The sequence below is a fragment of the Eptatretus burgeri genome, chromosome 4 (genome assembly GCF_056783735.1).
Source record: "Eptatretus burgeri isolate ZD-2024b chromosome 4, Ebu_testis_v1, whole genome shotgun sequence".
NCBI classification, from domain to species: domain Eukaryota; kingdom Metazoa; phylum Chordata; class Myxini; order Myxiniformes; family Myxinidae; genus Eptatretus; species Eptatretus burgeri.
This window is the reverse complement of record NC_140964.1, coordinates 61787178-61813943: the sequence shown is the minus strand read 5'-3', so window position 1 is coordinate 61813943 and position 26766 is coordinate 61787178. Positions and strand designations below refer to the sequence as shown.

The 26766-nt window shown below is 39.2% G+C and overlaps 1 protein-coding gene and 1 long non-coding RNA gene across 4 annotated transcripts in view; one reads left to right on the top strand and one right to left on the bottom strand.

Moving 5' to 3' along the window:
* LOC147028189 (uncharacterized) overlaps positions 1–26766 on the top strand; it is a 120991-nt gene that overhangs the window by 17533 nt on the left and 76692 nt on the right. For both annotated transcript variants that reach the window (XM_085878334.1, XM_085878335.1), the window contains exon 3: positions 7196–7355. In XM_085878334.1, coding sequence (XP_085734460.1) covers positions 7196–7355 — 160 coding nt within the window. The remainder of the gene's footprint in view (positions 1–7195; positions 7356–26766) is intronic.
* The window catches only part of LOC147028190 (uncharacterized), a 63576-nt gene that overhangs the window by 12187 nt on the left and 24623 nt on the right, over positions 1–26766 (bottom strand). Inside the window, exon 2 of one of the 2 annotated variants that reach the window (XR_015057457.1) lies at positions 7159–7293. The exons of the other annotated variant lie outside the window; for it this stretch is intronic. This is a non-coding gene — a long non-coding RNA (uncharacterized LOC147028190). The remainder of the gene's footprint in view (positions 1–7158; positions 7294–26766) is intronic. 2 annotated transcript variants of the gene reach the window in all.

Here is a 26766-nt window from a genome sequence, read left to right as displayed (position 1 = left end):
CAAGAAGAACTAATTTAACATGTTAGATAGGGTGGCGTAAAAAGACGCTGCATCAACTGCGGTAAACTTCCCCAAAAAAAAATTTGTACAACGTTTAAAATCTTTATTTTATTTCAATTGAATTATATACTTAGCAGTGCAGAAGACAAATCACCTTATTGGCATTTTAAAAAAACCTTCCGTTTAACAGTACTTTGACAAAATATTACGACATTTTACGTCATCACGACCAATCAAATTTGTGTTCTATGAACTCTAGTTGTTGCTCTCACTGCTGACAGTTCACCCACCACATCTTTGACAAAGTTAAAGTAGAAACATTCCAATATGGATATATTTTCCACGATGCAGTAAGTGGAGGTGTGAAACACAATTTTCTTAAATCTCATTCCGTCCCATCACTCATCGTTGACAAGTGTGACAGGTGGTATAAAAGTAAATTGAGTAAATGGAGATGAAGCTTGATTTCTCTCTGCAAAATATTCTTATTGCAGAATTGCCATTATATAAAATTATCCATCAGTATCAGGGTGGTAAAGTAAAAAGTAAACTACTACATGAATGGAAATGAACACGATGAGCAAAGTTCTAAAAGTAACAATTCATCATGATATATGAGAAAATCCACAAATTTGAAAACAGATTGGGCAGTTCACTAAGAAATTGGAAGTTTGACTCATTTTCTCCTCTTCTACAGCCACCCCCCACAAAAAAACCTCGACCCCTCCATCCCCACCCTTATCCACTTTATCCCCCTCCATCCCACTATGGTTACTTCATGGAAAAAATACTTGAACGTTATATGGATTTTTTCTTTCACAACGATTTTATGAAATGGTTTTGAGCCAAACATTAATGTCTGAATCGGTTCAAAACCTATATAGCTGTGTCCAGCACATTTTGTCTTCTTCCCAACTGTGTCCATCACCTTTTGTCTTCTTCCCAACAGTGTCCAGCACGTTTTGTTTTCTTGCCAATTGTGTCCAGAACATTTTGTCTTCTTCCTAACTAGTTTCCCTTATGAACAGCAATTTTGAAAAAAAAGACTTTCAAATATAAATCACATAAGCCTTACATGTGTTTATTTTTCACTTGGGATACCCATACGATTTCTTATGGGGTTTTTTGTGGTGTTGAAAGGTGTAGACAAGATGTAACCTCCAACCACAACTGTATAACTACTTCGCTCCTGGTTATATGTTTAGTATATTGAACATACGCACCAGGGAGTTATTTGGCTGAGGGTAAAGCAGGTAATTTCAAATGTTCAGGATACTGGACAAAATTACTTGAAAGGATAATATATGGGTCAGGGGGGAAGGGAGAGGGGGATGTTTTTACACCTTTGCCAAAAGAAGGCATTTTGCCATATCTTGCTTATACGGGTTCCTTCTGATTACTCCAATGCAGTATTTTATCTTCAATTTGATTACTCCACTGTCCATTGAATTCTGGGATATTTTGTAATCAATCATGGTTAAAGATGAGTGAAAATTCACGATGCCACATCTATTGCTCAGTTCTCAAACACATGGAGATGCAGGGTAGAAACAAGAAGGAAACTAGAACACATAGTCTCTCCCCACGCACTCATTCTGAACAAAATTACTATCATGTCTGAGGCTCGAAAAATCCGATCACATCTGAGGCTCCGTTACCACAATATTCCTCAGCGCCAGGACTTTTCATCTCAGGAAATGGCCAAATGGTCTCTTACTGCATCAAGTTCAGTTATTATTCTTTATCGTTCCCTAAGGTTGCCCAAATGAGCCAAAATTGATAGCACACGCACGGGAAGCAGATACTTTGAATACGTTTTCTTACCTTTTAAAGAGTTTATTTGCTAATAAAAGTACAGGGAAGAGGGTATATGAGACCATATCATAAATGGCATGAACCAAGTGATCAATGGACGCAGATAGCAATGAGGGGGCATGCAAACTTATGTACAAGGAATAATAAATATACCCTGCGAAGGACCCGACAATACCAATTCACATGAAGAACAATGGGGCATGTGAGGTCTTGGATAGCACAAAGAGACTGGTATATGCAGGCCACTGGCGCACAGGCAAAGTGCTGCTCAGGATGGGCAGTATCACATGAATGATTCGGTCGAAGACAGAAGAAGAAGATGATGCGGTGGAAGATGGCAGAAGAAGATGATGCAGTGGAAGACAGCAGAGGAAGATGATTTAGTGGAAAACCAGGAACGAATAGATGACGGCCAAACAGAGGTAAGGCGAGAGATGATTAATTTCTTAAAGTTCAGCTTCAGCCTCCAACTCTCTGTGTGTGTCCAGCTCCAGTCCCCGTGACTCTGTCCCAAACTCCTTCCTTCACCCCTGATCCTCTGGCCCACTCTCCGTACTTCGGGACCGCATTTTCCTGCAGCGGGCCCCGTCATTAGTACCCCGATCATTGTGGGAGGTCTCTACTCCGGGCTGTCCCTTTCTTGGGGTGGCCCCAAGAAAGAAAGTAGTCTTCCAGTCGTTTTCCGGCCTCCACAGTCTATGTCACTGCCATACCTCACACACATTGGCCAGAGAGATCGTGATGGTCCTACTGAGCTGCTTCAATGTGCCTTGATACTTTCAATTCCTTGTCTGGCCTTGCCTTACAGAAGATGAGACATTTTAAAACCTTACTCTGTCTGCCCTGTCTATAAATTACAGATGCTGCCTCCTCAGCATCACGTGTAACAAACGATCTACTCTGACAGGTCCCTGTTACATGGCAATCTAACCGACTCGAAACACAAGGACCATGTTGATGATTATTAGGATATTTAGCAACCACTTTTGTGCACATTGAGGCTAAATTGTGTCAATGAAGATGAATATGAAAAAAATTTCAAACTATATTCAGCATGCATTGTCTATCATAAGTATGAAGTTGCATTACAATCAGTTAAGCGGTTCTTGAGAAGAATATTTTTTTACATTTTCAGTTTCAATCCAATATGGCCACCAGACCACGTGACCGGTGACATTATGAATTTAATCATTCACTCACATGAGATCGTAGCTCAGATACGAAGTTTCAGATTTTTCAGATAAAGCTTTCAATTCAACCAATTATGGCTGGAATATCACTTCACCGATGATGTAATCACGATCATCCTATATTCCCCGTGTGGAGTTGATGACATATGCCAAGTTTCAATTTTTTTTGTTGAGCCGTTTCAGAGTAGATGCCCAAATGTTTTCCTTTAATCCAATACCATGTGACCTATGACATCAGAGCTATCAATAAAATATTCTCCATGGGGAGTCCTTCCGATGATTAAATTTTCACCTCGATTGGACAGGCAGTTGTAGAGAAAACCCTTTTAAAAGCGACTAGCCGGGAGGCGACGATGGTTTGTGGGCATTATTGAACAATGCCACAATAGGTACAAGTGAGTTAGTAGAAGCATTTTTTGAGGAAGTCTTACTGTAAAAACCTATCTCTTCCATCAAAATTGACCAAATCAAATCGAATTTTTTATATGTTGTACGTATGGACATTTTGCACAGCTTCTAGGAAATGAAATTGCGAGAAAAAAATATATTGACCATGATATCTAGCTTGTATCCAAGTTTCATCAAGATCGCATCAAACGTCACGGAGCTATGCTCTGGAGAGTCACAAACAGACAGACAGACAAACACAACGAAAATAGTGGTCACTGCTGGTGCCTGCGAACCAAAAATACATAGATGTGGACACACACACACACACACACACACACACACACACACACACACACACACACACACACACACACACACACACACACACACACACACACACACACACACACACACACGACCATTTCGGGAGACTAACCATGCAATGAGTTGAACACAAATTAATGCAACTCCCAGAATGTTATAGATCTTGTAATACAGCATGTATATTGTTTAGGACTCCTGTAAAGTACTGTAGTGTACATTATTTGCTTACCAAACCCCAACACCCACGCACAGCTTGTGAATGAACTTGCATGAAGGAATGCCAACGACATCAGTTTGAAGGAATAAGAAACAAGGTTACAAACACGACAGCATCAATGGGCTTGCTGTTCTTGATGACCTTTAATTGTCACCAAGAGGATTTCCTGGGCCTATCATAACAATGCGAGTTTGAAACGTTTTGGGTCTGGACCACCAATGGTCTTCAGGTTTTAAAAATTTTGGTAAATAGTTACCGAAGTCATTACGATGTAGTTGTCAAGCATTTCTTGTTCCTCTTCTCGGTGAATAATATAATTCCAAACTTATTGGAGACAGAAGTGATCCATCGGTAATGAAAATATACCCAATAAGATTACGTTGTCGGACGATGACGTCATATCTCACCGAAACCAGTCAATGCGATCATTATTTCAGAAATATTCATAATAGATTTGCAAACTTATTTTTATTTTTAAATACAATGTCGAGGCTCATACAAGAGCTAAGATGACATAAGCCAAGTCGGATGACATATGCAAGAAAATCGGATTTTCCATCGACTTCAGAAGAAAAGAAAAAAAATCAAAAAGTCATAGGTTTTTGAGCTGAAAGGAAGTTTCATCCTCATCAACAATGAGAATATATTGACGTCATAAGTGGCCGTTCATGGGAAGATGGTAATTTAATTGATTTGATGTCGGAGTAAATGATTTGCATGGAAACATTTTTATTTTGTTCAAAAAAATTCAAATCTAGTAATGCATGACGTAATATTAGAAAAAAATATATGACTTAGCACCCTAAATATGTTATCTGCATAATACAAAAACATACACCCAAGTACACACCAAAACACCAACACACACAAATTGACTGCAGTAGCCTCGACCATGCCTTCTTAGAACGAGCTAGGCTAATGAAGGTGTACCTGTGGATACTTATCAAAGTTCCCTTTTGTACGTGTCATCAATGTAGCAATTCCTACAATAAAAAATATTTACATTTTGTAGTGAGGACAAAAATCAAATGTCAGACAAACGTCATCCTCGGGACTTGGGAGCAATCGGGAAAGAACTTCGCAGATGCTCTGGTTAAAACCTCACAATCGGATTTTCCGTCAAAGGCTCGGGTTTCTCAGCCCGACGGGTTCATGTTTGTGCGGAAAACCCGCCAAACGGCTGTCACGAAGAGCGAGGGAACACACAGGCAATGCGGCCTGAACACAGATCCTGAGGATCTCGCTCGGATCGTCCCTTTCCAAATGTCATGGAGATGTAGAGGAGGTAAAACGATGGTGGGACTTGGAAGCTCGAGAATCACCCCAAACGCAACGAATGCGACCTTCGGGAAGGCCGGAGGGGAATGCATCATTGAGGATTTCGCGATGACCAAAGTAATACAAGCTCTTATATTAACGGAAGCCAAGTTCCTTCTCGGAGGATCTATAGTATGAGCAACAGAAGTTTGCATGGCGTGGAAATCATGCTTGAAATGCTAACCCCATCAAGCACGACTTGGTGCGTTTCACTCGGTAGGCTTTCATGTAGGTCTGGCACCGTGCACAATGGTCACTTGCACAGGTGATGCACTTACCTTTGAGCTGTCTATATAGTCTGAGTTCGATATTCCACTGCATTATGAGGGTGCGTCAGCCCCCTCCATGGACCTAAAGCTGGGTGTCCTGTCTGATAGCATGGATGTTAAAGATCCCACGGTGTCTATCGATAAAGAGTAGGCGAGTTATCGCCGGCATCCTGAACTAATTACAAATTCCTGCCCGAGTCACCTTCAACTGAACATCAGGCCTGGCCAACCGGTTAAAAGGTACCTTACCTGAATCACAAGGACAGTTGGAGGAAACTATCAGGTGGCCCGTTAGTGTTCCCATCTGAATACATAACTCATGATGTACCCAGGTTCAAATCCCATACATCATGTTTTTATCCGTCGTCTCCGAGAGTCCGAGTAATTAATGGAAAGTTCACCGTCTGCAAAAATATTTGTACATCGTGTGATCTGAGTGCAAGCTCTTCCACTGAGAAGATTACAAAAAAACCCCATCAACTTTGGTCTATGGGATTTGAACCTGGGATCCTGGTATTATGAACCGAGTGCTCAGATGGGAATTTCAAACTGGTTGAGTTTTGTGCAAGTTGAGACGTAATTAAGCCTCCCAGTTTCGGACAGGGGGAGGCTTATACCCGTTGGAGGGTTTGTTTCTACTATTAGTGCCCCCAATTTTTAATGATACCTCACAATTCCTTAGACCCCCCTAGGAGTAGTAAACCACCATTTAGGTTGTTTCTTTCCCTTCTTGTCTTTTCTTCCAATTTCCAAACTGTTTCTCAGAGCCGGCTAGGACTTTTGGAATCTCATTTTGCATCAATAATGGGAATAATAAGTATACCGGTTAACATAATTTTTGACCCTGACTTAAATTTTAAGGTCATGACCTAATTAGACATTTTTACATTTTTCACCAAAACTCAAGGAAGGTTTGTCCAATTGGAACGAAATTGCACTCTTTAGATAACTACAGTAATGCGCAATTGCACTTGATTTACATCATACCCCGTCGGGTTAAAGGTCAAGCTCAAATGGCGGTCTGAAAAGAATAACGTGCTTTTGTTGTTGCTCAATTTTGCCAATACGGAATCTCAAAGATCCCTTCGCCGTCAAATATGTCCTTGTATTATAATTGTGTACCTGCACTGAAGTTGTGCACCTGATATTTTTTAGTGTCCATGATCTACATTTTTCAGATTGTGACCAAATTAACAAAAATTACCTTTTTGACCATAATTTGAATAACTTCCCTCTGATTTTCATGTTGTCGAGTTTTATCGATAGGTGTCCCAAGATGGGGACACATTTTCTTAATTTACACTGTATCCCAAAATGTTGAAGGTCAACGTCGTATGGCGGTCAGAAATGAATCTGGCAGTCATTGGATCGTGGGCACCGGAGGAGGCTTACCCTCGGCGATTGCCTTGTGATTGCAGATATCTAGTTTCATTTTAGGTTATCATACAATCACGCCAAAATATATGTTGTAAAAATAAACAAACAATGCCATGTCTTCCAAGCGAGTCTCTTTCTGGGAACATTTCCACACTGTAAATATAAAGACGTTATGGTAAATGCAGATCCAGAATTTGAATATGAAAATTAATTTAACTACATCACGAATGAATGAGATTTGATAATATCAAAGTTTCACCGTAAACGGTTGCTCCTTGTTGCTGCTTCTCCCACAGTCGTCGGACAGGCCTGTCCAAGGCTCGTCATCGCCGGCAGGCTCTCCAGGACATGGCACGACCCCTTAAACACTGGCTGTACAAGCATCGTGACAACCCTTATCCCACAAAGACAGAGAAAATCCTGCTGGCACTTGGCTCGCACATGACACTCGTACAGGTATGAAAATGGCCCCAAAATGGTTAAAACATGTCGTTTATCATTATTCAGATCAATGTCTTATACAGTATAATGCTTTTGAATTCTTTTTTTATATATTATATTGAATATTGGTCTTCCTTCACCAAATATAACTTTCTGAGTACAATGGGACCATCTATTTACAAAGAAAGCAAAAATAGTGGAGTTTGTTTTACATCCCCTTTACTCGCCACACCTCCCACACCACCCATATTCCCTTTCTTCCCTCTCTCATTACTTTTTTCTATCTCTCAACCTCACGCTACCTGATCTATCTACCTATCTCACCTTTCAAACTTGCTTTACTTTCTCAATTATTGTTACCTCTGCCACCAAAAATGGATGGAGTCTGTTTTCACCCCTGTCTGTTTGTCTGTGAGCAGGATATCTCAAAAAGTTAGACAGATTAGGACAAAATTTGGTGGACAGGTTGGGTGTGTGACAAGGAGGAATTGCTTAGATTTTGGTGAAGATCCAGATTCGGATACTATAATTTATTAAGTGATTCTTCACCACTGGGAGATGGGGCCAAAAACGATATATAGCATGATATTTCAAAAAGTTGTGGATGAATTATGACAAAAGTAGGTGGATAAGTTGGTCAGGTGACAATAACAAGCTAATTAGATTTTGGTTAAGCTCCAGATGCAGATCCAGCCTTTCAGTGGGATACCAAACATAAACTGTTCACAGCCTGGTGGAGATATGCGCTCGACTGAGTGCCATTGTAGTTTTCCCAGTTTTTCTCTCTTCAATCTCCCCAAACTGTGCTATATAACAAACAGATATCCTCCAACAAATCATTAAATACAATTCATTATATTGTTATGAATTCGCGCACACCGGCGTGCGATCGACCGCGTTTCCCTAATAGCAGCCGCGTCGCCCACCGGATGGACAATTCAGTCGTGACCTTCCGGAACAACGCCAGAACCCTGTCACGGGTGGGTCTTCAACCCCACCACGGCCTAGACAATTTCTACCCGCGCAAAATAGGGTCAATCGGTGAATATCGATATACCAAAGTACCTGAGCGGGTAGTCTACCGGGAGACCGTACCTCGGCGCAGGTCGGCTTGGACACGAACCGCTCAAGCGGTCCGTTCCGTTCTGCAGTGATAACCGAGCGGGTATTATCGCCCGACCTCACCGGATCCGATTCTATTTAACAGGTATTTAACAACCCAACTATTATTCCGCAACGCAAGGTGGCATTTCAATGGGGAGAAAGGAGGATGCAACGAACGGGTTACATTTAACCAAGCACATTTATTTCAATTAACACGTATGCACGAATGTACAGCCAAAGCAATCATGCACGGGACGGGGACAAAGACACGAGCAAGGCAAAAACACTACGACCGACTATTATTTATTAATGTACAAGCACTTAACCAGTTTTACTTACAGGACACGGCGCCACCAACATTCATTCAAAAAAAAGGAATAGGCCACCCTCAAAGACGAGGGCACCAGACAGGGTCCATAGACCTTTATGGCATGGAGCCTGGATAACCGAACAGGCCCCAGGAGACCATTGCAGGTTACCTGCACCCTCGTGGTGCGATGGTGGGTGAGTCGCGACGTCTGTCCCCCACGGCAGCGAGGACAGCCGCGGCTGAGCTCGGCCTTCCACGGAGCCGGTGAGCTCTCTCCGGCGCTCTCCACACGGATGCGCAAGCTTGCACGACAGAGCTGGCCAAGCGGCGCCTCCCGTCCGCGTCCCTGGTGCCACACCCGGACTCCCCACCGACTGCGAGCTCCATCAAACAGGTCGTCCCACGGACCGCTTCTCCACAGACAGGCCACCACGAGCCGAAGATCCCGACCAAGAATACACCACCAACACACAACACTCACAGACGAAAACCACCACGAAGACCCAGACCTGGCATCCTGCGCGCCCTTATAGTCCTCAGTTCCAACGCCTCGTTCCTCCCTGTTTATCGCTCCGCCCCCCTTCCAGAAAGGGGGCATTCCTCATTTCCAGCGCCTCACTTCCACAAACCGACCAATGACGAACGATCTCCCCGATCGGCGCGCGGGAAAAACAGGTGGGAAAATCCGCGCGCCACCGATATACCTTGCTCTTTTTCCTTGGCGTTCTTGAAATCCCTGGTTACTTTTCGCTTTATTGAGATGGTTTATATGAGCGGAGAGGGTTGTGATTTGGTTTGTGGAGAAGGGGATCGGCCGTTGGCGTAGCGGGGAAGGTGGTTAGGTGATTGGCGTAATTGTGGTTGGCGTTTGTTGTGAAGCGGTTGATGAGAGTGATGTTGGTGGTTGGTCCAAAATAACGATAGAAAAGAAAAACGGCTATCTCAAAGAATCACAGCCCCGTGACACGAATAAATCCCATTAAACACGGTGGGAAAATCTAACTGAACACAGACTTATCGATCTAACTGAACTAAGGACCTTTATGGTGTTCTGCGAATTTCCACAGCCGTAACACTACCCCTCCCCTTTTTACAGACTCGTCCAAAGTCGTCGAATTTTCGTGTGCCATCATGTGTAAGTTTCCCCTAGTACATTTTACCTTCGGATCCCTGAGTGCGACATTTAGTGTATTCGTGTCCCAAAAATAAATAACCTACGGGCTGAGTAACTAACTAAACAAACCCACTCATACAGACGACTTAAATAAAATTGCCGGCGCAACGACAAACATGCAGGGGGAGCTTAACCCAAACATGCAGGGGGAGTTACAACTCTTAACCTTAACCTTATACTCTTCTTCTTCTTTCGGCTGCTCCTGTTAGGGGTTGCCACAGCGGATCATCCGTATGATCCGCATAGTGATTTGGCACATGTTTTACGCCGGATGCCCTTCCTGACGCAACCCTGGTCGCCTCTTACGACACAGGGATATGGTACACCAATTTTAACCGGGGTATACACTGGCTCAGTACACTGGTACTCACTTTGCCGACCTCGGAAGGATGACAGGCTGAGTCAACCACCTGGTGTATTAATTTAGTGGCCCAACGGGGATTGAACTCAGGACCTTTTGGATCCCAAGCCGCTGCCCTAACCACTGCGCCAACACCAGGCTTAAACCTTAACCTTATACATGGTACACTAACCATGGCCCAGGATCTATGGACTCTCTGGGGAAAACAAGCAGGGAGCCAGGCTGCTCACACGCAGTCTCTGGCTCGTGAGTCAACCGCAGGTTTGAACACAAGCCGTACATGCAACTGAGCGGTGAATGGATGGATGGATGGATTAACACGGTGCACGGGCCGCCAATGCAGTCCCGTGATGTGGCTGCCTACAGGGCAGTCCCTGTGGAATGCACGACAATCTGACGCAGCAAACAAACAGTGCACGGGCTGCCAGTGCAGTCCCATGCTGCGGCTGCCTACAGGGCAGTCCCTGCAGCAAGCGCGATGATCCTGGCGCACATGGCAATGAATGGGGGCAAATGCAACAGGGCAGCAGGCATGGGGCCAAGGCAAAAGCAGGCAGACAAGGCATGGCAAGGCAAAACAAGGCCGTTGTAGCAAAACGGGCCAGTGGTGAAGCTGACCGGCACAGGCCTTGCAGTATAACAGCCGGCAGATGATCCGACCGGCACAGGCCTTGCAGCAAAACAGCCGGCTGATGAATGACTGGCACAGGCCTTGCAGTAATGAGGTTCATGGAGGGAGTGCGGTGGTGCTGGCCACTCGGAAGGCGGGCTTGGACCTAACTTACTGTCTCCCTCCCAACCTATCGCCTTTGCCTGTCTGTCCATACCCACTCCCTTAATTTGTCAAAAATCCAATTTAGCCCCAACTTATTTTATTTTTATTTTCCCTTCTATAATTCATTCCCCGAACCCCCTTTATTGTCTTTGTCCGGCTAACCTATTCTGTCTCCTCGCCTACTCACAACCCCTACATTCGCTTCTTGAAGGGGAATAAGGGAGAGCTAGCGTCCTGTGTCGAGGCCCAATCTAAGCCTTAGAATGGCCTCCTCCGATCTCAGCGATCTACTTACCCAAGGTGAGTCCAGCGGCCCACAACGAGAGCGAAGGGATGGATGGTGCGGAGGGGTACATCTCCTAACTACCCGAACATTATTAAATTTAAACTACCCCGGGACTTTCCAAAAGCACCTCTCGCTTAAACTGCTGGTTCTATAAACCAAGATTCCCGTCGCCTGTGTTGGTGTCCTCACAAATTTGGGCCTTGCCCTCCAATTTTCCTCCCATGCCCTCACACGGTCTCATGGCTGGGACGCATTGCTCCATTGGCAGGAACTACCCTCTGCAGATTCTCAAACAATGGCACCCCCAGGCACTACAACTGTCTCGAGCCTACCAGCTCCCTAAACACCGGGGAGTGCCCTCCATGGCTACTCCCCTGAAACGCTCACGTGGCAGGCTGGTGCCCCGGGCCCCTTCCCTGGGTGCCCGTGCCCAATGCACTGCCCACGCGGCCAATGGCGCCCCAGGCCCGACATCATGCAGGCCCACCCATGCCCACGACACTATCCCGGCCCCCCATGGACCCTTGGCCTACCACGGCCGACTAGCCCGGTGCCCGGGGTACCCACTAAGCGATACTCACCATTCGCAGCCACGCTTCCAGCCCGTCAACAGGGCTCCTGCACCCCTCCAAACGGGTTTCGAGCCTACGTTCCCACCAACAACAAAACGACCTCCATTTTGTCAATTTGACTCACCTCCTAACTCGCTTTACTCGGACCCCGGGGTCGCTTGGGTGGGAATCACTCATCGCACCATGCATACCACATTCGCTCCATACACTCAGGCTCGCTGGCCTCACTCACTCATCAAGTACATTTTCCATTTCACTTCATCACTGAACTCTGCCATTCCTCTCACTACATCCCCTAACTATCTCGTGCTCCCTCGTCATCCCTTACAATATAGCACGTTCCATTTAACACTACATAGCTAAGCTACGTTCCCACTACACATCCAAAGTCCCACTCTGTCCCCAAATCATTTTCCATCTCCCATCCTAAATCTCAACTACAATCCCTCTAACTATTCCATTCCACGGGCCCCATGAGGACTTATCCCTGCCCCATGGAGCCGGTCTAGCTAAGCTAACCCTTCCCCCTAACTAGTTGTATCCTGTGCCCTGGTAGGGGGGGGGTCTTCCACCCCTTGCTCGGGAATCCTGTTCACCCGAAGCGAGGCTTGCTTTTTTTTGTATGCGCACACCAGTGCGGCAACTCGCAACCTGCGCTCTACTCTCCGTGACGTCATGGCAGCTGCTCGCGCTTCGCGCACCTTGTCCCCTCTCAGACGGTACCATCCGGCAGGAATTCTCCTTCTGCCGGATTCCAACCATGCGTACAGCCATGATGTCACCCTGCGCATTAAAAGCAAACCTCGCATTTTGAGGGGTTCCCCACGCGAACACATGTGCTCTTCTCGTCGGAGCTTCACAAACACGCTCGCATGGAGAACCCATCCGGTCCAAATCCATTATTCGGCCTACCTTCTGTCCGTCCGCGGGATCGGCTAATCCACCACGTGCGTTTACGGACCGGGCTTCACTCCCGCAGGCGCACACGTGGCGGCCTAGTGCGTACCACAGCACGGACCCCGCGCGTGCTGCCGTGCAAACCCGGCACGGTCCCCAAAATAGCTACGGCCGTGACTCGGCCTTTGTCCACCGTCAGGCACCATCGTTGTCACACTCTCGTGCACAAACTTCCACGTGCCACGAGGCTTACACACCTCACCGGGACATTCACACCGGGACATGCGGTTGCATGTTCCCGCATGCCAGCCGCCATCTCCCTCGCATACAGCGACCTCACACACACGGTCCCTCTCACACATGGCCGTTCACTCACGCATGCCCTTTCACTCACACACACCACCTTTCACCCACGCCATGCGCGTGTTTCAGCACACATTTCGCCACACTCGTGAACACACACACCGGGACACTCACACTGGGGATTTGTGCCACAAGGGGTTCCGGGGCCTTCAGACACCCCAAGCTTCGTGTGCACCCGTCAACAGCACTCGCCCCCTCTACCTCGCAAAGCTCGACCGGACCCACCTGGTCGAGATCCGCTTCAAGGGAGCATAGAGTCTCCCTCCATTCCTGAAGAAGGCTATCTGGCTGCTTGCACAGGGTCACGACACATTCCCCGAGCTCCCCCTCATTGTCCTTCACTACTTCCATGTGTGTGTGCTAGTCTTTGACCCCGTCTTTATCGTGTAGTCTCTCCTCTACATTTTCTATCTCCCGCTTCTCTACACATTTTATTTCTGTTGTCTCTTCGTGTCTATTTAATTCAGTCTATCTCCCATGTCTCTGGCAATACTTCTATTTCCTTCTTTGTCTCTGTTATTTCCATCGTCTCCATTTTTATTTGTGTCTCCTTTATCAGGGTTTGCCCTAATTGTTCTTTCATCCGACAAGTGGTGTCAATAAAGTCCTGCACCAACAACATTACTCCTTGTGGTGCTGTCACACATCCCACCTTATTGTGCCGTTCTACTTCCTGGCTCCTTTTGTGTCCTTCTTCCTCTCTGAGCTTTTTGAGTTGTTCGTTCTCTTTCCGGAGTTTTTCCATCTCTGTGGACTCAAATTTTGCTCTCTCCTTGAGTTGGTTAACTTCAACCTCGTTTTCTTTGTGTTTTCTATCCCACCGTCTCTCATGTTCTTCATTCTCCAATCTCATAGTTTCCTTCATGTTGTTGATTTCCTTTTCCTGTTTCATTTCTTGTTCTTTCACTATCTCCTCGTACTCCAACCTTGCTTTTTCTTTCAATTGGTTGATTTCCCTTTCCTGGTTCATTCCTTGTTCTTTGTGTTTTCTATACTACTGTCTTTCTTGTTCCTCATTCTGCAATCTGGCCTTGGCTTCTAGCTGTTTGATCTGTTCAGTGTGGTTCCTTAACGTTTCATTCTCCATTCTCTTTCTTTCCTCTCTTAACATCCTCAGTTCGTTTTGTAATCCCGTTTTTGTTTTGGTGTTTCAGTAACTCAGAAGCTCTCTTTTCTAATTCCGTCCTCATCTCCACACCTCTTTCACATTCTTTCTTCCTCATTTCATCCATTCCCTCACCAAATTCCTTGCTAATTTTGACCCAATACTTTCCTCTTTTTACCTCCTGTTCCAGGCTTTCTCTTTTCCGATTGCCTATTCTTACCTCTTCCCTCAGTAGTTCCAATTCCACATCGTGTTTCAGTTTTTCCTTTTCCAGCTTCGTTTCCCATTCTTCTTCTAAGTTCTTTCTATCCTGGGAGTTACTAATTTGCTCGTCTTTTCTTTTCTTCAGTTCGCTCTCCGCACTTCTTTTGCATGCTTGCTCTCTCCTTTCATTCGTTCTCTCACCGTTTTCTTTTAGTTTTCCCAGATAGTTCTCTGTTTTGTGCCCGAAGCCCGCCAATGTCCACCAGCCTCGCCTGCCATGATCACGTGGTTTCAATTGTTGGTTGGGAGCCCCGCCTCGTATCGCGCCGTTCGCTGTGCTAATTATAGCAGCCCGCTCCGTGCTGCGCTGAGGTGCGATCGCGCCACTATTTTGCAACTCCGTTTGCCGGCGAAGTTCGTGCTGAGTGTATGAGGGTGAGCTCCCCCACTGATTATAATTGGTGGTGGGGTTATAAAAAGAACCGTCCCGGGCCATGGATCCTAAATCCAAACACATTTCTAATCCATCCTGCACCCGTTCACCTTGAACCGCCATCTTGCTTCTCGGAATAAATTTAAAGCTCGTATTTGGTGGGAATCGAGGGTCGCTCCACACACCCTTGGTCCGATTCCCGTTAATTTAGTTGGAGGCGGGATGGATTTAAATCTCACTCCTGACACCAGTGTTACGAATTCGCGCCCACCGGGGTGCGATCGACCGCGTTTCCCTAATAGCAGCCGCGTCGCCCACCGGACGGACAATTCAGTCGTGACCTTCCGGAACAACGCCGGAACCCTATCACGGGTGGGTCTTCAACCCCACCACGGCCTAGCCAATTTTCAACCCGCGTAAAATAGGGTTAATCACCGAATATCGATATACCTAAGTACCTGAGTAGGGTAAGAATACTGATTCTGGCTCACTTTTCCCCATGTAAATGAATGGGGGATTTTCAGCGATTTATATTTTTTTTTCCCTAAAAATAAACCCCCCTTTTTATCCCAAGGTATATTTATTTGTCTCCCCTTTTAACTTGGAGGTTGAACCTCATTGAATTGAACACCTGGGGGTTGAACAGCTCACTCATTGAACCTATAAAGATTTGTTCATTCTCAAATTCCTTCAATAGTTTAATTTTCTTTGCACAATAATCCCCATCTAAAATATTGACAAACAAAACATTTGAATCTTTATATTTTTTAAGATACCCCTTTTGTGCCATTACGAAATGATAAACTTCTCTTAATGCTCTTGTTTGACCACCTCCTGAGCCACATATCATTTTGAGATTATAGTAAATTGTTTTTTCATTGTTCAATTGATAACCATCAAAGTTTTCAGTCCATTCAAGGATATTCATTTTTTTCTTTACATCCTCTAACTTACTAGTTTTTAAATTAATTCGCTTATTTGTTTTATTTACCTTTGTTTTAGTTATTTTTTCAATAAGACTTATTTGATATTTTTCACATTCATTATGTTTTCCATTTATATACCAAGACTGAGATTTTCTCCACTCTTTAGTTTGATTAATACTTGGTTTAACCATTTATATATTGTGAAAAAACCCGGCGGTAGCCCTTAAAAACCCTAACCCATCTTCCCATCGTTAAAACATAATCTATTTTATACACTCTATCATACAATATCCATATGGAACACAATCTATTCCATTATCTAAAATAAATCTCTTATCATCAAAGGCTCCTAATGCCTTTTTATTTACTTCTTCACTATATATGTTATGTTTATAACTTCTTATTGTATTCATTTTCCTATATTCTTCTTTCTTATTCATCAAACAATTATAATAATTTCTAAAAGTTATTGATTTCTTTATTACATATTTCTTTATTCCCTTTAACCTCTTATCAATCTGTTCACCATACTTATAAGCATATGCCTTTGCTCTCAATCCAATAAACTCACTCATTACTTTTCCACCCAACTCATCCTTAAACTTACCAATAACCTTTTCATTCTTTTTGGAAAATAACTCACTCTTCTTGCTGAAATTACTTGTATCATATACTCCAATATTTTTCTTCATATCTTCATAAACATCATCAGTTTTTATATCTAGGATAAAACTATCAGTATCCATATACAACAATGAAACATTTTCACCATACTCTTTCTTTAAGTCATTATACAAATAATCATACATCAATATCTTTGATAAATCAAGAACTGCTGTTCCAATATAAATTGGTTTATCCATTACAATACTTTCCTTTTTCATATGAATTGCAGAAAAGTTCTCTGAAAAAACCTCTTCTCTCTCAAAACTTGGTTTATTTATCAATCTCGAAGCTTCTTTCCAAGATGTTGCGAATCTAATGTTTTGCCTGTTTCTAACATTTTCCATAGTCTTTCCAAATACAGCATTATTCATTAATTTATAAAAGTCCCCTTCAAATTTTACTTTTGTATTTGCTCTCATATCTGTATTGAATTGAATATACTTTTTCACCCAAGGACTTTGTTTAAATTTTAAAACTCTATGAATTTTAGCTACTCTCAATCCTTCTCTCAAAAACTGTTTTAAGCTTCTCTGATGCAAAACATATCCCTCTTTATCATAGAATGTTGTTAATAACTTTTCTGTTGATTTACCTTTAATATTAAAACTTTTATGATAATCACTTAACCATTCTTTCTTTGGAGTTTCTTTCTCACATGCAAAAGGAAGATCTTTATGCTTATTATGAAGATCACTCGGGTACCTCAAATCAACTTCAAAATAATAACCTTCTTCTTCGTCATTCAATTCCTCTTGAGAAGAAATAACAATATTCATCAAAGCCTTTTCATAATTCTTTTCTTCCACCCACTCTAATTTACCATAAGGTAGAGATTGAGACATTGCCCATCCATACAAATTATTAGCATCAAAATACATCAAATAATTACTATCTTTTTCACTATCATAATTTGGGAGATATTTATTATTTGCTTTAGCATATCTTTTTGAACATACTTGTGATATTCCACCTCTCTTGGACTTCTCAATCATCAAAAGCATATCCACATCACTGATTAAATCTATATCTTGTTTTGTCATTTTCAACATTGCACTCCAAGCTAAACCAGGAGCTGTGAAATAGTGGGCAGGATCTAACCCATAACAATTTTTATTATGACAGAGTGATCTAAAAGCTTCAAACACATCAGCTAACAATAAAACATCTGTTTTTAGATATAAATCGTGATATTCTCCAAGGTTCTTTATCTTAAATATTTTCCATATTTCTTGTGCGTGTTTATATTCCTTATCACTTATCTCTTCTTCATAAAGGTTATTATAGAAACTTTCTTTTGAAGGAAGTTGTGTTTCTTTAAATCTCATAAATGAATCCATATAATCATAAGGATAAATTCCCTTACTTGTAAGAATTTTCTCTTTACTTTGAATTTCATTCCTTGTTTGAATTTCCTCTCTCGTAAGAATTCCTTCTTTAATCAGAATTTCATCTTTAATCTGAATTTCCTCTTTAGTGAGAATTTCCTCTTTTGGAAAGAATGAATTAAGATTTGGAAAAGAGTCCGTGGAGCTTAGATTTGATGCGAGGTAGGCTAGTGGTGTTCCCATAAACTTGTAAGAATCTAAAAACCTAATACGAGTTATAGGTTTTGTGAATATCATTTTTGAAAATGAAATATACTTTTGACTTGTGTTTGTTATAGCAGAAATATTCCCTGGTGTTTTTGAAAGTTCATTTATAAATAGATGTGTATCATAGTTGGCGCTGTTGTGAAGAAAGACTGGAATAAAAGAAGGTAATTTATAATTAAGATTACAACAGGAATGAGCGGGACCTCTATATTTACCAGTAAGATAACAATGGTCTCTAACTTTAAACTCCTTAATTTCCCCCTCACAAATATGACAGATATTGTTCATTCTAAATTCTAATTTTTCTTCTTTGGTTAATTTCATCGGTTCATTTGTTTCTTTCATTAATTTAGTGAGTCTTATACAATCCTTTTCTAATCGTTTTACAAACTCTTGTGAAGCATTTTTTCCACGATAATGTTCAAGTTTGTTATACTTTTCTCCAACAGATGATTTGATATAATAACAAAAACCACAAGGAATATGTTTTTGATATTTATTTGTATATGGTTCTTTTGGATTAGGAGAAGCAGTATTTATCTTTTTAAGGATACATTCAAAATCAGCGTATATCACAAATGGGTGCATGATAGATTTATTATAATCTTCAAAATAAATCTTTTCACCAGGTTTAGGCATTGTAATTACAGCTGATTTATGATTACTACAATATTTTGAATGTTGTTCTAATCGTTCTTTTGTATGAAATGAATTAAGACATCGCTTACAAGGATATATTTTGTTTGCTGTTCTGAATACCTGAGAAGAGATTAATCTTGATAAATTATTGATGTATGTGTAATGTGAATTCTTTCCAACACTAAAATATAAAAGGTCAATGTGTGTTTCTTCATTTTTATAGTTGTTTGAAATTTTTAATATTTGAACTTTGTTTGTATCCGTTAATCCATATACATTAATAGAAAGATTATTCTTTTTCTCAAATTTAGGAATATCTGTTAATGGCATTGGGAATTTAAAATCTTTAATGTCCAAGGTATTCTCATATTTCATATATTGTTTTACTCTTTCTGAATTACATTTTGGTGGATGTAAGTGAGCAAGAACAGACCAGAGAAAACATTTATTATCATTGTTCTTAATATTAACAACTGCCTTCTTTAGTTTTATTTCTTTTGGTAATTCAATATAAGAAGAAGCTTTAAGAGGGTTTGATTTTAGAATGTGTATATCTAAAAAGATGATTTTTTTAATATTGAATCCACTTCCTACCACTGTATTATCAACATCCTCCTCTTGTCTTGATAGTTCTTCATAAACCCCACTATTCAAAAAATCTTGAAATGATGTTATAAAATGAAGATCTGTTCTCATATAAGGAGTTTGTTCTTCATCTTGTCTTTTCATATTCATTTTCACTCCCATATAAAACTTTAAAGTTTTTATTTCTTTTAATGTCTTTTTAATAAATTTTTCAACATCGGGTTTCACTATTTCAATTGATTCAGCTATTGATGATGGACCGGGTTCTCCAAATTGAAAAATCCTTATTTTTATATGCCCTTTAAATGCCTCATCAGTGTTTTTAATATAATAGTCTCCCTTTACTTTAAACTCATTTTTCTTGTGTTTTTGTGATTGAAGATGTTGATTATAACTACTCTTCAAAACATCCTTTGAACAGATATCACAATGTTTTCTTTCCAACTCAAGAGGAGATATTTGATGAAATAGATTAAATGTGTGTTTGTTGGTTCGGAGGTGTTTTCTATAATGTTTATATTCGTGATTACAAACATCGCAGTACGTTGTATTCACCATATTTATAGAATAAAACTTTGCTTAAACTAAAATTTTCTTGATGAAAATTTCGTTTAATTTATAGGTGAATCTGTGCTTAAAAACATTTTATCCTCCAACTTTTTCACTTAATAAATACAATGTTTCAAGACACAAAAGACAAGTTTCAATCAATCTCTTCATCTGTTAAAGATACTGAGAAATATGTCAAGGATGTAAAATTGAACAAAGATAAATATAACAACTATTGGATAAAAACTATTATGGTAAATAATATGAGTTCTTCAATTTCCTTCAGTGGAAGGGCTTTTAGTATACCTGGTAGAACATCAATTAAAGTATCTCTAACAAAAGTTTCTCCTCTCCTTCTAGTAATATATTCAAAACTAGAAAAAGCAATGAAACAAGAAAAAGTATCAAAGAACAAAAACCTTATGGATGAAGCTTTAGAAAGAAAAGATAAGACCATCTGTAATATGCAAGGAGAAATTTGTATTTTTTCAACAACCCTAAAGATGTAAATCTTGATGAAATAAAGGATGTTAATATATCAGGTGAAATGACATTTCGTTCAATAGTAGTTAACGATAATTTTAAAATTACCTTTAATATAAAAAATGTTGTCGTTGAATCTGATAATGAAAAAAAGTATATCGATATCGATGGTAATATACAACTGAAAGTATAGATGAATTTCAGTTTAAGTAAAGTTTTACTTTATAAATATGCTAGACTTTCCTGATTCTCCATATGACAAATTTGAGAATTGTCCTGCGTGTGAAAGACAGGGATTAAACACAGAGTCAAAAGCCTATAAACAATGTATATTCTGTGATTATCTTCTAATTAATGATAATAAAAAATATAAAAAGGAAAATAATTCTTTTAGATTTACACCAAAAATGAATTACTTTACAAGATTGATTAGAGAAATGAATGTAAAGTATGAGGATGATAACACACCTTTCCTTACAAGGGAAGAAACTGAACGTATAAGAGAAATGTTCAAAGGATTGTTGTTGTATATTATTCATGGATGTAATTTTCAGGGAAATATCAACACAAGATATTGTATAAATAAAATAATGGATTATCTTGAAATTAAACCTGAACTTAGGATAAAATATAGAGTTTCTAAAAAAGCCAATAATAAATTAAATAACCTGTTTTTCAAATATATAAATGAATGATTTTTTACCTATTTGGGAAAATAAGATAAAATTTAACAACCATAAAAATCTCCCAAATTCATTAAGATGTCTCATAGTTGGTTCAAGTGGATGTGGAAAAACCTGCTTACTTTTAAAAATGCTCCTCACTCCCAACTTTTTAGATTATGACAATTTAATAATTTTCACAAAGTCGAGTTTTCAACCAGAGTATCAACTACTCTCACAAGGTTTTAATGCTGGTCTTCAAAAAGAAGATATAATCGGTTTATTTAAACGTCAAAAAAACCTAAATGATTATAACATTGAAGATATAATTCAACTATTTTGTGATACACAGAGATGTAAAAAGAAATCAAATCCTATAACTTGTATTCTTAGTGATAATACCGATGATATACCGTCTCCCCAAGATTTGGATAAATCAAAAAAGAACCTCGTTATCTTTGATGATTGTGTTAATGAGAGAAACCAAACGGTAATGGACAGCTACTACACAAGAGGGAGACATTCTTCTTGTAATTGTATTTATCTTAGTCAATCGTACTTTCAACTTCCTCGTCGTTCCATCAGAAACAATGCTAATACTTTTATTTTATTCAAGTTAAATTCAATAGATATCAATAATTTTTGGAGAGATAATTGTTCTACATTATGTAGTAAAAAGAAATTTGAGGATTATATGAAGCACACGACTGAAAAATATAAATATATTGTTGTGAAACAAGATGAGATATTAAGGGATATATTTTTTGTTTTATAAACAATTACATATATAAATGACAACTATTATTATAAATCTTGTGGGTAAATCTGCTTCTGGAAAAAACTTTCATAAATCAAGGTTCTTGTGTAGTACAAATGAGAATATTGTAAATTTACTTAAAAAACACCCCGTGATACGCATTGTATCAACAACAACTAGAGCAATAAGACCTGGAGAAGTAAAAGGTGAAGATTATCACTATATTTCAGTGGAGGAACATATGCGATTGAGGAATGAAGGTCAAATGTTTGAGGAGGTTTCTCTTGGTACAACAAAATATTCACATTGTAAGAGTGAGTTAAGGAAACTAAAATCTGGTGGTGTTGGGATATTAGAAACTAATCCAGAAGGAACGAGACAAATTATTAAACATCTGAGTGGAGTGAAGATTTTATCATTCGGTTTTGATGTTGATGAAGAAACTCAACGCACACGTATGAAAAGCAGAGATGCAAGTATTAGTGAAGAAGAAATTACAACTCGCATTAATGTTAATAAAGAATTTGATGAAATATTTAAAGAAAAGGATTTATTTGAACACATCTACTTGAATGATGAAGAAAAGGAAAATTTCCCTGTTGATCTTTACAATTCATTAAATGATATTTTACAATAAATAAATGGATGTAAAAGAAAGAGCAAGAAGATTTAAGGAACATCAAGAGTTGGTTTCAAAAGTTGTAAAACAACAGGAAGACATAAAGAAGAAACGCAGACAGAAACTAACGGGCGAAGAAGCATTTGAAAGAAAACAAGAGAAATTTTTTAAACCACTTTTAAAAACTTCCCAAGAAAAAATGAAAGATGTTTCCACAGTTCCCACAGTAGAATATACTCCCAGAAAGCTCCAAATGTTAAAAGATTTCAGTCAAATGACGGAGGAAGAATTAGAGCATATTGGAGAATTAGAACATGATGAAGGTTTATTTCAACAACTGGAAGAGATTAATCAACCCCCTGATTATATTGTGAATGCTGTTCAAAACAATGAATATTCAGCGGATTCAAAAACCAAAGCAGGACTCATTCCAACAGAACAACCAGCAATATTTCATCTTGTTCAAGAAAAGGTATTGATATTTAATGATGAATTAAGGTTCTTAAGTTCTGCTCAACCCCCTGTTAAACTAACTCAACCCCCTGTCACAAAAGATGGAAGACAAGGTTCAACTGTGAAGGATGAATCAAAGTATATTGATAAACCATTGGATATGGAAAATAATGATGATAGAGTATATATTGATTTGCTGAACACTCTAAATTATAAGGTTATTCTTTCTGGTAAAAGTAGGAAGAATGAGAAGGAGAAACACATTATTCAGGCTTTAAGTATCCTTGGTTCAGGTGTTAGTTTTCTTCCAAATGACCCATCGCAATTAGTTAATAGACTGTTATTGTTGTTAGGCAGTCAGAAGGCTGGAAATAACAATTGTTTTAATGAAGCATCAGCCATTTTAGACCAGTTGATGAACATGAAAATAATTAATAAATATCAATATAAAGACATTTTATCTCATATTAAATAAGATGAGAAGCACAATCCTTAGTTTCAATTTCACAACAAGCGACCACACATCTTCATTCCCATACCCACTACAACTTGACACAACAAAAGAATATGAGGCATCTTTATTGTCCATGGAAACTTATAATACCTTATTTAATATAACTGATAAAAATGACAAGTTTAGTTATAATCCCGGAAGTGGATACAAAACGATAACAGTCTCACCCGGAGCATATGAGATTTCTCAAATATCTTCCGAAATTGCTCGTCTTATGAAAGAACAGGGTGATGAACCAAAAAATATTGTTATAAACATTCAAAAACATACTTCAAAATCAACGATTAAAGTTAAAAATAACTACAAGGTTGATTTCACAATTGATAATTCATTTAGAGAGTTATTGGGTTTCTCCTCAAAAAAGATTGAAACTAATGGGACGTTTTACAGTGATAATGTCATTCAAATATCCTCAGGAATAAATTCGGTGTTAATTCACTGTGATTTGATTGATGGTGCTTATAATGATGGAAAAAAAAACAAATACAATATTTTCATTCAGTGCATACTCAACCCCAATTGGTTATAAATTCAATATGGAACCCAAAAATTTGGTTTATCTACCTGTGTCAGGAAAAACCATACACAGAGTAAATTTTAGGATAACCGACCAAGATAATCGTGTGATTTCTTTTAATGGAGAAGTTATATCCATCAGAATTCACCTACGTGAAGTTTTCCAATAAATAAATACGATGGTTATTGTGAGGAAACACGAGTTGGGAAAATATAAAATAATTACAGGGGATGGGATGTTCCTTTCCCCATACTACAAGGGTGAAGGTATGTATCTTGGTAGAGGATACTATAAACCTAAGAGACAAAGGGGTGTTGGACATCAATTTAGAGGAGATGGGATAATTGATACTCTCATGGGTATTGGTTCAACTATTCTTAAACATAAAGATCTAATTGGTTCAACTGCTTCTGCTGTGGGAAATGTAGCAGGTGCTGTAAAGAGTATAAAAGATGCTCAGAAGGAATCTCATAAATTACAAGCAATAAAAGAAATTAAGAAAGGCAAAACTCAGTTGTCCCCCCAAGAACGACAGAAAATAATTCAAATACTTGGATCAGGGTTTCAAAAGTTTTAACATCTTTTTTCCTAAATAAATACAAGTATGGAAGCAATTGATAGTATCTATGATTTGGATGATACTATTATTATCTCAAACTCCACTAAAAAGAAGATTACTTCAAGGTAAATGCAATAACTGGAACAGACTGGAATACGAATGGTACAAAAAGTTTTGAAATAAATAATCAACAAACCTATTTGAATCTCTCCGAAAGTTTCTTGTTGTGTAAATTTAAATTCACTAAAGCTGGGAATAACACAAACGCTACACTTGTAAATGATTTCTTCTGGAAAATGTTTGATAGTGTGCGTTTGTATATTGGAACACAAGAAGTTGAAGCGGTTGATTATGTCTCTGCTGTATCTGAAATGATAAAATTTACACTCTATACATTCAGTGATAGAATGGGAAAGGGGTCTGTCGAAGGTTTTATTCCTGATATGTCAACGGGAACAAACACAGACCCTGGATATATTCAAAGGAAAGGAGCGTATAATGATGATACAAAAGCAGAAAATAGTTTTACTGTGGCGGTTCCTCTTAAAGGTATATTTGGATTTTGTGATCATGATAAAGTTCTGTATGGTCTTAAAATTAGATTTCAACTGCAAAGGAATGATAATGAAAATAGATTGCTTTTTGGTGTTGGTAATGCTTTTGGTGATCAGAATAAATTTGTAATTGAGGAGATGAGTTGGTATATCAGTGAATATACTCCTAATCTTAAAACAGAAGAGATGTTGAATCGAAGACTTAACTCAAAGAAACCACTCAGTGTATCATACCTCAAAAGAAGATGTCAACACGTTAAACTCAATCAAACTACTTACACGTGGAATTTGGGTGTTCTGGAAGGAAAGCCACGATATCTGTGGATCATTTTTAAAAAGCCAGATGGTGATACTGCGACTGATAAGAATAATGCATTGAGTGATAATGCTAAGGTGAAACAACTTCGCGTTTCTCTAGATGGAACATTTTATCCACGAGATAGATTGGAAATTAATTGGGAAAAAATGATTTTGCTGAAGCATACAAGTCTTACCAAAAGGTGTGTGAAAGTAATGGAAATAAAGAACCTATTTTGGATATGACAGCATTTAAAAGTTTGTATACAATCTATGCGTTTGACCTGAGCGCGCAAAAGGAAACTATAAAGTCTAATCGAGTGGATACTTCCCTATACATTGAAAGAGGAGAGAGTGAAGAAGTTGATACATATTGTTTGCTTTTGGAAGAAACAGAATTGCAGATTAATACAGATAATGGTGTGATGATTAGTCTCACATAATTTTTTGTTAAATAAATGAGTGGCAAAGTACCAACTGGGGTATATGTTAATCAAATCAATCTTCATAAACTATCATCTTGTGTTCAAAATCAAAAGCCTTGTACGATTAACGTTAATACAATTCAGAGAAAAGGAGCAGTAAGAATTGATGTTTTGCTCACAAGAGAACAGGTTAAAATCTTGAATGACACTGGCTCACTTAAAATTAAAATGACAAAACCAATGTTGAAAAAATATTCAATAAGAGAGACGAGTGGAGGATTTCTCCCATTTCTAATTCCTTTATTTGCTGGTTTAAGTGCGGTTGGAGCATTGACGGGTGGTATTTCAACAGCGGTGAAAACTGCCAACGAAAGGAAGGCTCAACTCCAGGCTCAAAAAGAATTGGAAAGACATAACAAAGAGTTGGAGAAACAAATTAGTGGAAGTGGTGTAATTGTAGATTTTGCTGAAAAACTTGAAGGTCTGCCTGATAAAGCGAGATTGTTAGTTGGAGATATGCTTTCTTCTATTGCACAAGCAGGTGTAAAATTAACGAAAAGAGGTAATGGATTATATCTTTCTAATAAATAAATGAGCATTGATGAGTGGTTGGAAAAATTTGGAAAGAATACAACATCAAATTTACAACTTGTCAAATATTGTAAGAAATTAAAAATTCATAATGTGGTTATTTGTATGAGAGATGAATTAACAAATGTGCCGAAACATACAAAGAATATTATTATGAACTTAGAAGATAATAATGGGAACGGTTCTCATTGGGTTTGTATTTTTAACAGTCAAGACAAATATTATTTTGATAGTTTTGGTCTTCCACCACCTGTTGAAGTTATAAAATTCTTACAGAATGGTGTTTATCAAACATTTCAAGTCCAAGAATTAAATTCCAAGTGTTGTGGTCAATTATGTCTATATGTGTTATTTCAACTCAACAAAAATAAAAAATTTTATGATATTATTTTTAATCTAATATAAATGACTTATGTTGGTAAAGATGGTTCTATCTTTGGTGTATTTCAAGAAC